Genomic DNA, 18,719 nt, shown 5'->3' with positions numbered 1-18,719 from the left:
CTCGCAATTAGACCGGGTTCCTTTACGGGCTGTTCGTCGGCTGGTCATGTGTTTAGTTTAGCCAGTCGCAAGTTAGAAGGAACAGCCATATTTTTCCTCAGTTTTTAGTGTGGGTTCTGTACTGTATGTAGGTATTGCTGTATTTATTCACCGTTTTTCAGGATTTATTTGTTACATGTTTATATGGATTATTCAGTGATTATAAGTACATTTCTGTTATTACAGCACTTTCTGCGTATCTGCACATCAGTCCCTGAGTGCTTCTAAGAGGTTATAAAGCCATCGTCATTCCCATCCCGAAGTCCGTCTCTTCCATTCACTGTCCTAACCGACACTCAGGAGTGTTTCTGCCATAACACTAAGGAATCACCCTAACAACCCTCCGTAGCACATTTCATGAGGAAAAAAACAAGACTTGCAGGGCAGCAATAACAGGAAAAACAAAACAAACTTGAAGCACAAATAAGTTTCACAAATTTTTCCTTTAATGTGCTTGAAAAGTTCACTTTGAACTGAGCTAGGTATACAAATAAGCACAACTCAATTGTTTTCACTAGTGTGGTACTTGTTTATGGTTTTAAGAGAGAATAATTGAGTTTTCTTTATTCCAGTTCCAATGAAGATGTGTCATATGAAAGTAGGCCAGTTTAGAATTAGTCCAATATTTCATATACAAACATAAGTTAATGTTCAAACCTACTGTCATGCCATAACAACTTTACACTGGCCTGTCTCCTTCAAAAATCTAGTTGATAAGAGGTAGACCAATATGTGAATGTTTGCATGTACACAGAAATTTAAGTGAAATTTTCTAATAAATGTGAAAATCATGTCTTAGACATGACTAAACCTCTTACTTTCATTCACTGCATAATGTGTAGTTGTTGACTAAAACAAACTAAAAAACAAACAAACCATGACAAACTAAACTGCTTTTTCGTCAAAACAATAAAACTAAAACCAAATTAAAATTACTCTCAAAAACAACACTGATCATGTGCTAGGGACTAGAGTACACAAAGTACTTATTTCAATATACTTCCCTGGCTAGAAAGTATAGTAGAGTGCAAAAAAAAAGAATAAATAAAAGCAAACTGGTACTAGAAAGGATGAGAGCAGGACCCTTTGCTAACACAGGCAACCCACTAGCTGCCAGAAGCAGGCAGATGTCCAAGAGCAAGCTGCAGAATTCCAGCCAGGACCACAGCTGGAGCCAGGAGGTCACCCCACAGAAAGGGGAACAAGAGTGCTGGTATTTCGGACCACAGCAATACTTTAGATCTTAGTGATCAATCATCAATGTACCATAATATATAACAGCTCCTTACTGATTGATCTTCACAAATGCAGAACAAGAAGTAGAACATATGTTGAGAAGTGATTGTTAGTCTTCTGAATTGGACATGCACCAGTATCGGCAGTATCGATCCAGGCCTATTAGGCAGACTGGGTATCGGCCATATGTGACCGATCCACGTCCAATAATTACTTATTTAGTTTGTACAAAGATAGCTCCTATTTCTTGTTAAATCGATTAGTACAATCAATCACATGACAGGTCCTTCATATTTTATATGTGTTTTTGTGGCATTTAAGCTGAATACTAATGCTGCCACTCAGTTTATTTGCCACTCAGTTTGTGTGAGCGCTGTGAATTCCGCTTGTGATGTCATACACATACCGTTTGCAGCAGGAGCGTAAGGATATCACATAAGGTGACAATCGGGGAGTGTTTCTACTTTTAACAGCAACCAGTAGCACTGACATTTGCAAGTTTTGAGAGCTGAAAGTAGCGTTTGGTGGGAAAATCCCACCAAACAAAGCAATATCAAAAAACATGAATATGACAAAAGCCATGAATGATTTGGGAGTCGCTAGTTTGGGCTGTTTTGCACACTCGCTACAGCTTGTGATACGCGAATGGCTGCTATCGCAATGAAGTGTAACTCACGATGCGGGGCATTCGCCATTTGCGTATACTCTCATGGAATATTTTCAAACTGAACTACTAAATCGCCTCGAAAATGCTTAAAATGATATATAGAAACGAGGCAGAAAAGTATGTTATGTATGTTTCTAGTAGCCCCATTAAAGATTTATTGGCATAGATCTTTTCATTTGCATGTACTAGTTTAAAAAATATAAATAATATACATGTTGGGATCTGAAAGGGCTGGCGGGAGTAGTTGCATGACATTGGTAATTACACCATATTGGTAACCACATGAGCCAGGTCATATGACCTACCAGGAAAAAAAGGCTGCCAAGATGGAATCTCATTCTCTTGCTGCTGTGTTTTACGACTGGACATGGGGGTAATTGCTAGTAGCATGTAACTCTTCATGGAGGACACAGAGGTGACTGTTTGGAATTTTATCATTTGATGTGATCCCCGACAAGCTGCTGGGCTACAGATATTGAGGCTCTGCATTGGAATGCTACCTCTTGGTGGTACTGTGCTGTGAGGACATTAAGCATTCCTGCAAAGGACCAGATCAGCCACTGTTTTATGGTTATTTGATAGGGTTTGTTTCTTTTATTAGTTGCCCTGATTGCTGCCATGGGCTAAGTTGTGAGATGGTAACTTAAGTATTGTATTTCGGGTGGTGGATACCGGTTGCTACCCTCCCCTTATATTTGTACGTGACATCTTTCTGTACAAGGCTGGATCCGCACAAGCTTTTGCTCTTCGCTGCTGGGGTGCCACACTGAGGGGGGGTACTGTATTGTTGTATATTGTAGTGGTATTTGTCTGTTGTGTGTAGTGCTTGTCGTGTTGCATGCTGTGTGGTGTTGGGTTTTGCTGTTTTCTTTGTCACCAGGGGCCTCCTGAGCTGAGAGCTGTGTGTGGAAATCTGACCTTACTACCTGCAGAGTAGTCAGCCGCCCCTCCCCAGCAACATTTTTTTATTTTGTCTATTTGATTTTAGATATTTGTAATAAAGTGGATTGGGTTTTATTTTCATATGCCTCTTTGTTATTGTCCCTTTGCGGGGAGGGTTCAGACTTAGTCACATTACAGAAAGGAACATTAGGGGTTTCTCCTGCCCTTACCAGGAGGTGGTGTAGTCAGAGAGCAGTGTGGGTATTCTGTGCTTTGGGTACCACATACAGTATAAGGTTTGTGTGTGCATCCACACACACACACACACACACACACACACACACACACACACACACACACACACACACACATATATATATATATATATATATATATAAATAAAAAAAAGTAAAAAGGGCACTTGTATTTGAACTGGTATCGACAATTGTGTATTGGAATTGAATGGGAACTGAAAAAATGTGTATCAGTCCATCTAAATCACTCATAGTTTTCACTGAACATACTGCAAAAAACCTAAATGTCCTTCATTTCTAAAGAGGATAGAATGAGAGGTAAAGGCATTGCTGTATTGTCTAATAAATGATACATTTAAATGTCCTGTCATAATGAGGATAGAAACAATGGCTTATTTATTTTCTTTTATTAAAGACACACATTGGCAATTTAAATCATTACTCATGGAAACTGTTGAAAAGCTCCCATTTCTGCTACACAGGTGAAAAGAACCCATTCTCTTTTTTAAAATCTATTGTGACAAAGTAACCAGTGTGTGTATTCACTTCCCAGTCTCTGAAACTGGGCTAATATCCAAAGCACTTCTACACAAAGAGGGAAAGGATGCCTGCCGTTTGCTCCTTCAATGCTATCCAGTCAAAAAAATGCAATTCATATGGGTGTCACATACTTCTTCTGGCTTACAGACAACACTGTCCTCCCTCATTTTCACTCGTTCTCACTGTTAGTTTTACTAGAGGGCTGCATTGCTCTGGGAAACCACTCATCAAAGGCCAACTCGTGATCACTCTCCATTTAATGTGACAGCCTGTCACATACAGTGGACACAAACCAAGCAAACAGCAGCATGTGTTTGCATCCCCTCCCAAGCAGGGAACACCTATGGACATTGACAAGGGTAATAAGGAGGGAGGGGGCAAAATTTAACAGGTTCAACAGTTTTCTTCAAACTCACTGGTTGAGTTCCACCCTCCCTCCTCATGATACTGAGATTTAAAATCTAAATTTCTTCTCTGATGAAAAAAAAAAAGAAAATAGAGGAAGACCTCAGTGGACATAAGCTGCTTTTAGCAGAAACTGACTGGCTTCACAGAGTACAGAATCAACAATTTTATAAATGACTAATCTCGCTTGACTATATATTATAAATGACTAATCTATCTTGACTATTTTTTCTTCAGAAAAACCTTTACATGCACCAAAACATGGCATATAGAAACTTGATTACATTATGGTTTTGGTTAAAGAAAGTTTCTTCCATTTAAAATTTACCTTGGAAACACCAGTCAGCCCAGGTTAACCTAATTGCCTGTTTTACTTTCTCAATAATTATTTCATCAAACAAAGTTAGCTAGGTGAATCCAGGAGAAAAGGGAAATATGGGGGTTTCTCCAGGTCTCTAGCAAGCTATGTCAAGCTTTGTAATCTGTTGCTGTTTCTTTGTACTTAAGAGGTTATGAAGTTATCCAAACGGCAGCAAAAGCTCCATTTTGTGTGTTGTGAGTTGTGTTTTTCTCCATGTGAACCATACTGCCCTGTGCCCTTGTGGCGTGGAGGTCTGCTGCAAGGCAGGACAATCTGCCACAACCTACAAAACATTAAGAGGCTCAAGTTTGTGCTTTGGGTCTGCAGGCCCAGAAAATCCTCCCTCTCCACTTCCTTACTGCGGCTAATCAAAAACAGGCGCTCTTTACCACTGACGTTTCATTCTTACTGTTTATGTTATATAACACAAGAAAAATCTTACTGTATTTTCTACAAGATAATATGATTGCTTTCACTACGAACATAAGCTTATTCCTTTATATCCATCCATCCATTTTCCAAACCGCTTATCCTACTGGGTAGCGGGGGGGTCTGGAGCCTATCCCGGAAGCAATGGGCACGAGGCAGGGAACAACCCAGGACAGGGGGCCAAGCCCATCTATTCCTTTACATGTTAGATACTTTAAACTACATTATTAAATCTAAGAAAATACACAGAAGATCAGAAGAACATAGAAGTAGGCCTACACAGCGATGATGGTGATGACGATTTTTATTATTATTATTATCATCATAACAATCATCATCATTGGCTTACTTGGAACATGTGCTGAATGAATCCATAAAAATACACCCTATACTATGATGCTAAACATGATATTTTTCTAATGACAAATGTATATGTAGGAGTACGCAACAGCACGTTTCTGTCCTTAAGTGCTCAGCGACCCTCTAAGGACAAAACTCTGCTCACTTCAATCCCCCATAAAATCCTTACTCTAAACCTTCCAGCAGACACTTTCCGTGTCTGGCCTGCCAAACCTTTCACCCGCAGACAGAGAAGACGTCATATGGAACAAGTTTAAAACAGCGCTCTCAGACTTTGTATGTTTTGCCATTGACTGAATGACTGAACTCTGTTTTGGAAGCATTATTGAGAGAAAGAACAGCACAGAAATTATGTGTGAAGATGAATGTGAATGTGCACAGGGTTTCACAAGATGTGCTTCTGAGCTATTGAGGCTCGACCTGTAATGTAACCATTACTACAGCACTTGAGAATTCTATGTATGCTTTGTCTCCTCTTGAAATATTTTTCTCCATAAAATGGCCTTCATTTTGTTATACTGTAAGCAAACAAATGTTAATTTGTTTGTTTGTATGTTTTGCAACTGGTGCAGTCTGGTGCAAACTTGTCAGATGCTTCCCCAAAACTGCACAAATACTTGGATTCATCAGAACAAACAAAGTATTTCATGTACCGTGAATAAAAATATAGTAACTTTTTCATGTTATTTCAAGCAATACGCTTTCCAAAGAATACAAAATTTAGCCTTCGTTGCTGAAATGAAAATGTTGTTTTTTGTGTTTTATTTTAAAGGAGAAAAGGACATCAATTCCAAGATTATGGACTATTTCTATTTGTGGAAATGGCTCAGGCAATGTAATTTTGGGCAGAAAAAAACACAACAAAAGTTTAAAAATGTGCCCAGTCCCACAAGCCATCATTTATGTGCAATAAACAGAGAGCTAGAATGTGGCTGAATGCAATTTAATATGAATGAAGTTGCATTTTGTTTTCCGCAAAGATTATTCACAACTGTCCTTAATATTCCTTTTCCGAGTAACAGAAATTAATTGCACAATTTTAATTGCACACAAAAGAAAACAAATTTTTACTATTTACTATTTTATAATGGCCTTTCAGGTATAGGTACCAGCAGGTCCCTAGTAACCCTGTTCAGGATAAGTAGCTGGAGGATGGATAGATGGATTGTTTTCAATGTATCACCAGCTTCAAGTAGCTCAAAGCACTAGACTGTCCATCCATTGCATTAATCTGTACTGATTACAGCAAAGAAACCTGAGAAAATAACTAATGTGAGACCTAACAAATAATTATTTTCATTAGGAATTCAGATGAATACCATATGTAAGAGTTACATCAAAGCAATGATGAATTATTTAGTTTCTTTTTAATTTATCGTTTTCTTCGATTTAATTTTCTACATTTATTTTCCTACATTGCAAAAAGTGATCTGTGCCTACATGTTTCTGCAGCACAGAAGTTGTTAAATCTTTAATATGTATATAGCTCATAAATAATAATTTCAACAATAACAAAACAACATAATAACTATAAGGAAGAGACTATTTAAAAAAAATCTTATTTTTGTTGAAGATTCTATTCAAGGTACATGCGTTTTTTTTTTTTGTTCGCATTATAAAAAGTGCCTGTGTGACATATGAACCATTTGGCTCTGATTTAGAACTGTCTTTTTGTTCTTACTTTATGGGATTAAATATCGAGATATATATCGTATATCGTCATTCAGCTTCAAAATATCGAAATATGATTTTTTAGTCCATGTCACCCAGCCCTAAATCAAACCTACAAATACATATAAACCAACTTTACTGAACTACACACCACTGCATAATTCAAGGACTTGAACTGACTGTCCTGCCAAACAAGATGATACAATAGTTTGAAAATTATAACAGGTAGTAATGTTGTCCTTAAAATAGCAAGGAATGCCAATTTTAAGATTATAAATACGATAACAGTAAATTTACTAGAATATGAGACTAATCTATTTAATTAGTTAGTCTGAATAATCGTTATCTCTGGAAGAATCGCTATCTGGAAAATGAACAATAATTAAAGAAAACAATCATTTGACTGTTGAAAATTCTGCATTCTACCACTATTCAAAATCTGGTTCATTTTCACATAATTCTCCAAACACGTTATAAAGATGATCTTGGAAATTGGTAGTTTTGGCTTGCAAGAAACTAGCAAGACTGCACTTCTAAAGCTGCATTTTGAATGGACCCATATTTATTCAGCAGGTGTTTAATTTTTGGTAAATTGTTTCAATAGTAGAACTTGACCACATTTAGGTGGGGGCTTGTGCTCAGGTAAATAGCTAACAGTTGTCAAAAGAGTAAACGCTGTGAGGTCAGGTTCATTCCCCAGATTCTTCCTTTGGCCTCACATGCAGCACTCCCCCTGTGCACTTAAGCCTGTGACACTCCCTTCCCCACAGCGGGCTCTCATTTCAAACAGGCTCCCCGTATGCCCAGTCTTCCCTGTCAGCCTCTCCACTTTGCCACCATCTGGCCAATTAGTTCAGCCAAAATAAAAAAAAAGAGAGGGACCCAGACACAATGAAACATAGACACTTCCCATCTGCTTGGTACCAGACTCAGAAGCCATCACAATACAAAAGCCTGGGTCTGACCCCAATGCCATGCATTGTTTGTGGAACCCACTCCTTTCCCACTGAGTCATCTCCACGTGTGGGGCTGACAGAGCCTGTTGGCACTACATCATCAAATATGCAAATATCCCATGAGTGAAACTCACATGAGCTAAAATAAATGGTACATTTTCACAGCTTAGGTGTATACGATGAGGCGTCTTTCTGGAAGATAGAGGCTATTAGCAAGCTGTCTAATTTACCAAGCAAGCGCATTAAAAATTAACACAAACATCCACACATTTTAAATCAGGCATTTGATTAGATAAAATCTGATTAAATTAAATAAATAAATTTCCATAATGGCCAAATGTTAAATTTAGCACCTCTGATGTTGTGAAGCACAAAGCTAATCAATGACTACTGGTGTTGAAGAGAGTTGTTAGTACTGGCATTTTCCTTTTGCTTTGGCTCATAAAAATATTAAATTATAAGGTCTGTGCCATAACTCTATATGTACCAGAATAATTTTTCACAAAAATAATAATAATAAAAAAAATCTATGTAGTTAAAACATAGTAGCGCAGAATGTTTTCTAAACTACAACTTGGTGTAATGCTCTGAGGATAATGCCTAACACTGGATCCTTGTTGCTCTGTAAATCCCAATTTCCAAACTGTAAACAAAGACTGGCAAATAAACTGCCTTCACACAATATGGAGAAAAATATCAGAAATGCTTTTCAGAATTTGAGAATTTCATCCCTGTTAAACATGCCAATCAGTTTAGCCAGGCTTATTTCTTCTTTTGCAATGCTTTAGTCATTACATTAGGCATGATTATGAGATCTTACCATCTTCTTGTGAATTTTTTCCTCTTCCTTTGCAACCTTGCCGCTCTTGCACTGCTTGGCCATCTTGTGTTCCCCGGATTGTTTGATGGTTATGCGTATCTCAGGGGGACATATGTAGTTCTCGAGGCTTTTTGGAGGCTTTTTGGCCCTCTTGGTGGTCTGTATCTTCATTTTGAGGCTGCCTTCTGAGAAGTTGGCCTCCTTAATAGAAAACTCTTGCTCCTCAAGCCCATCCTGTGACCATTTTCCACTGTCCAGGTTCGACCCTCTGAACTCAACCCCCTCCTTAAATTGAACGTTCTTCCCAGCCATGGATAGCCCACTCTCGATGGTGTGCAGGGGACCCCCCAAGTTTTTGGGGAGGTCGCTTCTGCTTGAGTGCATGTCAGCCTCCCCCTCCTTTAGTCGGGCAGAGCTTGTGAGCTCTCTTTGCTCCATTGATGTCCCTGGTTTCCGATTCAGATAGAGGGACTCTGTGCCTCGGATGAATGGCTCAGTTGTCAGCTGTCAGTACAGACTCAAACGTCCCACCTTGCCATTGCCCCAGAAATCCAATGACATTTGCACATCTGCCAGGATACTGGGGATAGAAAAAACATATGTTTGAGGAGGTATTGACCCACTGTAACTTCTGATAAGTTCACTTTATCAATGACTCCTCTCAAATGCATTTTACTTCCTAGGGACCGATTTCTTCATAATAATCTTCCAACTTAAATTACAAGCATACTAAAATATTTATTAAACATAGCTCTGTTAAATCAATATAAAAAATATAATTTAAGCTTATTTATCACACAGTCCTCTTTAAACAACCTCTCGAAGTGCATGCGGCACTAAACAAGTCGATTTAGGCATACGTCATAGCTGTGAAATGTCTAATATATGTACTATATACTCATACATATATTTCTTTTCAATCTCATTCTGCTATTCTTGCATAGCATGCAAACATATACATATTTAGTTCATACATAAAAAGACATATGATGAACATACACATAGATAAAGAGCTATGAAACTTTTTAAAACACCCGAGAGACAATCCCTGGTATTGATGCTAATTTCATAATGACTAATAAGAAATTTATTTCTGGCTTCGCATCCATCCTGTAAGTTCATGGTGTTATGTGGAACCATGTGATAGACTTTTTTCACAGGAAAAAAAGGTGAAAGACATTCCAGTGGGGTGTGGAGTTTTGGGGTGAGTCTGCATTACCTAAAAATAGTATGAATGCACAAATTTTTAAATAATATATGCATGTAATATTTTGGAAGCCAGCATCCCAATGCAGTAAATCATTTTGAGGTGAAACCATTTAATGCATTAGTGAAGGTCTATTTGTGAGTAAAGTGTGATTTCTTCTAAAAGTAAAGTTTTAAGCTTATACGATAAGTTTGCAGATGGCATGCTATGTCAAGTAGGGGTGTAAATTGTTGGCTGCAAGGCAATTAGATTCAATTAAGATTGAGGGAAGAATTTGATGCATGAGAAATGTTAAACTTCCCTCACGATTCAATTTGTTTTAATAACCTAAATTCAAACCTCTTATAACTTCATAAAAAAGTCACAAATATTACCATGGAAACTTAATTATGCACCATGAATGGAATACAAAACAGTAGAATCTCGGAACATTCATTTTCATTGTTATTATTAAATAGAGAGAACAAGACAGTGTAAATTGTCAAAATGCGAATTACTGAACGGTTCAGAAAAAATGAAATACCTAAAAGAAGGGCTACCTGATTGTTTGGAGGGCAGGGGCGAAACCATGCCAAGCTGACACATATTAGCAGAAGGACTTTACATTGTTATTCTGTGCAAAGCGTAAGATCGATTTGCAAGTCAGATTTAACACTGCATTATAAACATGTTGCAGGCCAGTACTTTGAGACCTCTTCCAAGTGGTGAATGAGCAGATTAAATCCCCTGTCGTCCATTATGGCTAGTGATCCGATGCAATCATTTCTATTAAGTTAATATGTATGTCTTTAGCTTTAGTGATTAGTGAATATGGATAAAGTTTAAATTGACCACCCAGGAGTGTGGGAACTTGTAGGGACTGGAAGGTATGTTGAAGGTATGTTAATTATTATTATTATAATAATTAATAATAAATTATTTATCAACCTTTTATCTAATTGAAATCGGACTGAAAAGAAGATCAGTGGTATCGCCCATCACTACAGACTTGTAAACCGAGTGAAAGGTTTTCTTCATGTTTAAAAAAATTGATGAAATGTGTAAAAACTGGACATCCCATTTGTCGTTCGCTTTTTACCACATCCAACAACTATTGAAACGGAGTTCTCTCCAAAAAAAAAAAAAAAAAAAAAAAAAACAGATCATAACTATGTGAATTTGTTGGACTTGAACTGAGGTTGGTCCCCAATGACTTTAAATGGTCACACCACACCTCGATTGTGGCCATGAAGGCTCCCCAACACCTCTACTTCCTCAGGAGACCGTAGAAAGCCGGGGCGTCCTGCCCAGCCCTAACCAGTTTCTACAGGGGTGTTGTGGAGTCTATTCTCACAGGATGCATCATATCCTGTTACGGCACCCACTCACAACAGGACTGAAAAATGCTGCAGAGGTGGTTAACACAGCACGGAGAATCACGGGCACACAGCTTCCAGCGCTCCAGGATATCTTCTTCACGTACTGCCTCAGAAAAGCAAGCAGCATCTTGAGAGACTCCGGGCCCCCAGGACCGTCACTTTTCACCCTCCTCCCCTCCGTCAAATGCCTGAAGTCCATCCGCACATGTACTTCCAGATTTAAAGACCATTTCTTCCCAATTGCAGTAAGAGTATTAAACAGGCAATAATACCAACATTTCCTCTGCCACTATTACCTCATGCTATGCTGTTGCCATCACCATTATTTTATTCATAATGTATTATCATAACATCCCCACTGCTGTTCTCTGCTTATATTATTAACATTGATAATTTTTTCTTCCTATTACTATACCCTATTGTTGTTACATACACTATATGGACAAACGTACTAGGACACCTGACCATTACACCTACAGGAACTTTAATGGCATCCCATTCTAAATCCATAGACATCAATATGGACTTAGTTCCCCCAAAGCTGCAAATGCTTTCTGTGGAAATTTTGTCCATTCATCCAGAAGAACGTTTGTGAGGTCAGGTACAAGCTGGACGTGAAGGCCTTACTGAATCTCTATTCCAGTTCATCCGAAAGCTGTTCGATAGTATTGAGGTCAGCGCTCTGTGCGGGCCAGTTAGATTCTACCACACCAACCTCACCCAACCTTGCTTTGTGTGCAGGAACAGAAATGGGCCTTCCTCAAAGTATACTCACAAAGCTGTGGTGTGGCGTGCTTTACACCACTCCATCTGATGCTTAGTATTGTGCTTGGTGATGTGAGGTTTGCATGCGGCAACTCAGCCATGGAAACCCATTCCATGAAGCTACTGGTACAGTTCTTGTGCTGGGGTTAATGCCAAGGAAATTTGGAACTCTGCAGTCAACAGAGCATTGTTGACTTTTATGCATTATGCGCCTCAGCACTCAATGACCCCGCTTTGTTACTTTATGTGGTTTGCCACTTCCTGGCCGGGCTTCTGTTGTTTCTAAACTCTTCCACTTTTCAATAATACCACTTACAGTTAACCATGGAACATCTAGCAGTGAAGAAATTTTACAAACTGACATTGCATAGGTGGCAATCCATAAAAATACCGTACCATGCCTGGATTCACTGCCCTCTTCAGAATAACCTGGGGGGTATTCCAAAAAGCAGTATACGTTGCTTAGCAGGAAAACCTGTTTGATTTATGGTAGTATGAACTAAATGTAAGTGAACGAAAATAAAGTTCATTTACCCACACTGCCTTAACTCTAACAAGCTATCTGGCTAAGCAACAAATCCTGGGGGGTATTCATGTCATTCAACTAAAGCAGTTCAGCTTTAAGTAATGAAGGTACGGTATCTTCTAACTGGAAGCATGCTAATATAACGCCCATATTCAAAAAACGGGATAGAAGTAATCCAGCAAACTATAGGCCAATCAGTTTAACATAGATAAATGTAAGGTAATCCATGCAGGGAGCAGAAAAATAAAGTACAGATATTTTATGGGTTCCACTGAAATAAAGGTAGCTGATTATGAGAAAGACCTCAGTGTGTATGTTGATGCTTCCATGTCTCACTCTCGCCAGTGTGGGGAAGCAATTAAAAAGGCTAATAGGATGTTGGGTTACATCTCTAGGTGTGTGGAGTTTAAGTCAAGGGAGGTGATGCTACGATTATACAATTCCTTGGTAAGACCCCATCACAAATAGTGTCCGCAGGTTTGGTCACCATACCTTAAAAAGGACATTACTGTCTTGGACAAGATTCAATATAGGGCTACAAGAATAATTCCTGGTCTTAGAGGAATGTCTTATGAGGAGAGATTAGCTGAGCTGAATCTGTTCAGTCTCACGCAAAGGAGACTAAGGGGGGACATGATCCAGGGATATAAGATTAAGATAAGAAAAAACTTTATTTATCCCGAGGGAAATTCTTTTGTCCTTTACATGCTCAGTGCAACAATAGGAATAAAGGTAAGGTAAAGAAAATAATACGATTCTAACAGGTCTGGATGCTGTTCAGTCAAATGGCTATTTCAATATTAGTTTAAATACTAGAACCATAGGCCATAAGTGGAAATTAGCAGGAGAACATTTTAAACTGAATTTGAGAAAACATTTCTTTTACAGCATGTAGTTAGAGTATGGAATAGTCTTCCTGCTAGTGTAGTGCAAGCTAAAACCCTGGGTTCCTTTAAATCAGAGATAGATAAGATTTTAACAACTCTGAGCTATTAGATAAGTTCTCCCCAAATTAGGTTGATGGGTCGAATGGCCTACTCTCACTTGTAAATTTCTTATGTTCTTAAAACGAGAAGGGTATTTTTTTCCAAGGCAGAACAAATGCTGCTGATGGAGTTGTATGAAGAAAACAAAGATGTAATCACTAAAAAGGCAATACTGTAGCCATAAATAAAACCAGGGAGTTCGCTTGGCAAAGAATTGCAGACAGACTAAATGCGTAAGTTATGTAAATGTTACAAATGCCTAATACAGTGGCATGGTGGTACAAATGGTTTATGGTTTAATAATCTTTCGGGAATCTGTTCCCACACGTCAGGCGTTTCAGACAACGCTTAACTAAGCGAGGCAGTTAGCCTGGTCTGGAGCAAACTTGTTCACTCACCTAAATTACCATGGTAGCTCAGCAGGGATTCATTTAAGACACGTTGATGGAACGGAACTCCCATTTAAATAAGCAGACTTGTCGAAATAAGTCAGATTTTCCTTAATCCTGCTTCATGGAACAGTCCCTGCCTTTTCACAATTGCTTGTAAACCTGACTGCATGGCTAGGTGCTTGATTTTATACACCTGTGGCAATGGGTCTGTAAGAAACACATAAAATCAATGATTAAGAGATATGTCTAGGGCTGGGATTGTTAAAAAATTTTCAATACCAAAACCAGAATGATAACATAATTTCAGTTCCGGTTTCTGAACAATACTTTTTGCGATATCAAAATGGTTTTAAATCAGTTTCAACAACGACAAGAATGCATTACACATTATGGCACTAATCTTTTATTTCAAGCCATTTTGTTAGTTATTAGATCGATTGTGATCATAACGAGCCTAATATTATGTATGTTTTACCAGGGTTCTCAAGATTCATCAAAACTTTGTGGGCGCAGCGTGTGTCTCACACTCAATGCATGAAGCTTTATAGCCCTGCCTACCGCATTCAACAGATCTTGATCTAACACTTCCATCTTGCCTGAACTCCACATGTGTGCACATCCATATAATAATGTGTATGCAAGGGGGATCACATGTAACGTTTATTTGAATTTACCCTGAAACAACAAATGCTATTTTCTGATTGGCTGGTACTGTAGGTGGACATTAATTAATTAAACTCAGGACAGCTATGAATTTGGCATGGGGCGTGAGAATTGGTCAAAATGTGTGTCTCTCATGGTCGATGCTTGAGTCTTGAGGGCCCTGATTTATCTTTTATATTAAGTCTTATTTTTAAATTTTATTTTATACGACCCATAACGTTTATATATCATAAACACAATGCCTATAAAAAGTATTCACCCCCTTGGATGTTTTACCCATTTATTGCTTTTATAATTCAATCATGATCAACATAATTTGGCTTGACAAAAAAACAAATTACAAAAACCCTTTGTCAAAGGGCGCTTTTCCACCGCACAAAGTATGGTACTTTCGCTTTTCCATTGACTTCCAGTCGAGTACCAGTACCGGAAGTTCCAGTACTGAAAGTGCCAAATCAGCTGTGGTACTTCGGTACTTTGGGGTGGGACTGGCAAAGGTATTTGCTGTCGATTGGTTATGGAAATAGCCTGTTGCTGAAACACAAAATACAACCAACATCTTCTGAAACACACAGTGAACAGCGAGAAACAAAATAAAAAGCAGTAGAAACAAAAATATTAAAAAAGTAAAATGGAAAGATGGACAAACACAGGCACGACTCGAAATGAAAAAGTATTTGCTGTAATAGCAAGCCGCTTGGAAGAAATAGGGCAGACGCGAAACACCGAACAACGCCGCATGAAAATAAAAAAAAAGCTTAAGCAGGACTACAGGAAAGTGAAGGATCATAATAACGTTTAAATTCAGCGAAAGAAATACCGGACCGCGCTCTGTGTTGTCAGTCAGGGGCGGTCACTGATGATGTTATTTGGCGCCGGTACCAGGTTTTACGCCAGTGGAAAACCGACATAAAAGAAGTACCATACTTTTGGCACTTTATGGAAGTACCGAAAGTACGGTACCTGGTGCGGTGGAAAAGCGCCTAAAGTGAAAACTGATTTCTACAAAATAATGACAATAATAATGGATGCAAAGACAAATGAAATACCCAAGCTTTAACTGCGGTCTATTTGGAAGAACAGATACAAGATCAGGTTTGCAGTGACAAGAAATAAAGTATTTTGTATAATATGTTAGGATATAATATACTATGGTTATCCAAATACCCTGCCTCTAAACAGAATACAACTGCAATCTGGAAAAAAAAATTACTCGATAAAAAAAAAAAACAACGATAAATGAAATTTAAAAAAAAAAATTAAATGCAATCTGGTCACAAGAAAAAGATCATGATAGCTTGCCAAGAAATTAAAAAAATATTTTGTTCAATATACTAGGCCAGCACACTATATGGGTGCTGTCCTAACAATGTGATTTTGTTGTAAAAAAATAAAGGAGTTCAAAATAATTTTTTCACAAACCCATCTATAAGTGATTTATACAGCAAGGATAAAAATGATTCTGATTGTCTCACACAACGCAATCAGCTTTCATGTAAAAGCAGCGGAGGTAAACTTTATCTAATATATGTTTAATAATCACTTTAATCTATAAAAAGGAATAACATGCCATATTGATATTAATTTCACCCATTGTCCAGCCATATGATATACTTCATCCATTTTTTTAAATCAGTATACCTCACTTCGTGTTGTCATGTGATTCGTCACAAACTGATACCAGTATTCTATACCAGCGGGAAACCAACATCACCAAGCACAATACTGTACTTTTGGTACTTTCTCGAAGTACCAAAAGGAAAGAACCTAGTGTGGCAGAAAAGGGTCCATAGTGTACCATACTGCTGCCATTTTTATTTATTTGTTTATTTACTGATTGATTGCCTATCCATCCATCCATTTTCCAAACCGCTCATCCTACTGGGTCGCGGGGGGTCCGGAGCCTATCCCGGAAGCAATGGGCACGAGGCTGGGAACAACCCAGGATGGGGGGCCAGCCCATCGCAGGGCACACTCACACACCATTCACTCTCACATGCATTCCTACGGGCAATTTAGCAAGTCCAATTAGCCTCAGCATGTTTTTGGACTGTAGGGGGAAACCGGAGTACCGACATAGTATAGCCTATTAGTGCCATTGACTAGTTGAATTCCATAATGCGTGCACAGGGAGTAGGGGCAGGAATCAAGCGATTCACCAAGGCATTGGATTAAATGACTGACTGGTTGGATAGATCAGCGTTTTCAAACTAAGGGCCGCGGACCGGTGCTGGTCCATGAGAGGGTTCCTGCTGGTCTGCGGAGCCCCGCTTCTGCACCAATCAAAATTCAGTCAGATCAGGTCAGGAACAAGAAGAACAAGAGTAATACTATGTATTACTATTCAACAATGTACTATGTAACAATATTTATCTATATCTATCTATCTATATGGATACGCATCCACAGGGTGGGGGGTGGGGGGTTGGGGGCAGTCGTTTATGCAGGGCCCTGCAACCCCAATGCCTGACATGACTGGTCCCCAGGACAAATAAGTTTGAGAAACACTGGAATAGATGTCTTTTTTTTTTGCAGTGGCGGGCTTCCACAGACAAATGTTACCAGCAAAAATGCTAGATGCATGTGATCAAATGTCAGTGACTGTTATTTTGTACAGATCAGGCAGACTCTGTACAAAATATGACTCTGCATATAGAAAAAAAGCAGAATAACTGGGCCTAAGCAGAGATATCCAAAAACGCAGCAGTAATGACAGTGCACCATCCACTGTGGTAAAGGCACCTCCCTAGTTCTCCATCATGATTCTCAGATGATACTGCCCATAGATGAATTGTGTGGTTTCCCTGAAAACCCTGGCATTCCAACATATAATAGACAGCAGCGGTAAAGAGCTCAGTATATAATTTTCTTAGACTGCCTTTAACCATTTTAGTCAACATTCCCCAGTCACGCTTGCGCATTTTCCCCTTTCCAAACGCATTGCCAAAGTTAGTCTTCTTGCTTTTTTCCTGGAAATGTACTTACTGATTATGGTATCACCAGTTATCTATGCTGCATGAAAAATGCACAGAAACAGCAAATTGTGTAAATAAAAACAAACGAATAAAAGGCTTCTTTCTAACTTACAGGCCAGGGCAAGGTGCAGAAAAAGCAGTAATACATTCATTATTAAGGTTAGGGGACTTTGCAATATATAAAAAAACATTTTATGGCAGAGTCCATTTCCTATAGTAGTTAGACATCTTTTAATTACATCATGATTGACAACATACAAAATTTCCATGACTGGCCCTGCCCCGTTCCTGTCTAAATATACAATATCCACTAAAGAACAAATAAATTATGACCACCCCCATGTGAAGCAATGTCATAGTCGACATGTTGAATACAAAAGAAATGGTCAGGGATAAAGATCTGAGTGACTTTGACAAGGGCCAAATCATTATGGTCAAACTACTGGGTCACAGAATCTTGAAAACTGTAAGGCATGTGGGGTGCTCATGGTCAGCCGTGATGAGTACCTACGGAAAACGGTCAGAGGAATGAAAAACCACAAACCGCTGACAGGGTGTTGGGCAGCCAAGTCTCATCGATGTGAGATGTGAATGAAGGCTCTCCTGTGTGGTACAAATCAACATAAGGGGTACTGTGGGACAAATGACAGATAATTTTGATGGAGTAATGTGTCATGTAAAACACAGTGCATGGAGTCCTGCTTTGTAAGGGGCTACATGGCTGTGGGTTGGACTGTGGGTCAGTTCAGCACATACCCACCCACCCACATGATGCAGCAGAAAATGGGATTCCTCAGACCAGGCTACCTTCTTCCATTGCTCCGAGGTGCAGCTCCGATGCTTGCGTGCCATACTGTAGGTGCTTGTGACGGTGAACAGGGCTCAGCATGGACACTCTGACTGGCCTGTGGCTATATAGCCACATATGCAGCAGTGCTTGATGACCTGTGTCTCATTACAGATTACTCCAACGATCATCATCAAAATTATTTGCCGTTTGTGTCACAGTAGCTCTGATGTTGAGCTGTACCACATAGGAGAGCTTCATTCACATCTCGCATCAATGAGGCTTGGCCACCAAACACCCTCATGGCAGTTAGTGGTCTGAGGAGGGAAAAACCACGATCAGTAGGTACTCACTACGGTTGACTGCGAGTTCCCCATGAGCCTTGCCATTGATTTGGCCTTTGCCAAAGTCAGTCAGATCTCTATTCCTGCCCATTTCTT

The 18,719-nt window shown here is 39.0% G+C and overlaps 1 protein-coding gene across 1 annotated transcript in view; it reads right to left on the bottom strand.

Annotated features, from left to right (window-relative positions):
• LOC125745629 (SET-binding protein-like) overlaps positions 1-18,719 on the bottom strand; it is a 60,502-nt gene that overhangs the window by 26,961 nt on the left and 14,822 nt on the right. Inside the window, exon 2 of the mRNA XM_049018646.1 lies at positions 8,621-9,200. Within this exon, the coding sequence (XP_048874603.1) occupies positions 8,621-9,058 (438 nt within the window). The 5' untranslated portion in view covers positions 9,059-9,200. The remainder of the gene's footprint in view (positions 1-8,620; positions 9,201-18,719) is intronic.

Source organism: Brienomyrus brachyistius, chromosome 7, assembly GCF_023856365.1.
Source record: "Brienomyrus brachyistius isolate T26 chromosome 7, BBRACH_0.4, whole genome shotgun sequence".
Taxonomy (NCBI): domain Eukaryota; kingdom Metazoa; phylum Chordata; class Actinopteri; order Osteoglossiformes; family Mormyridae; genus Brienomyrus; species Brienomyrus brachyistius.
Note: the sequence above shows the minus strand (reverse complement) of the source record. Positions and strands in the feature narration are given on the sequence as shown.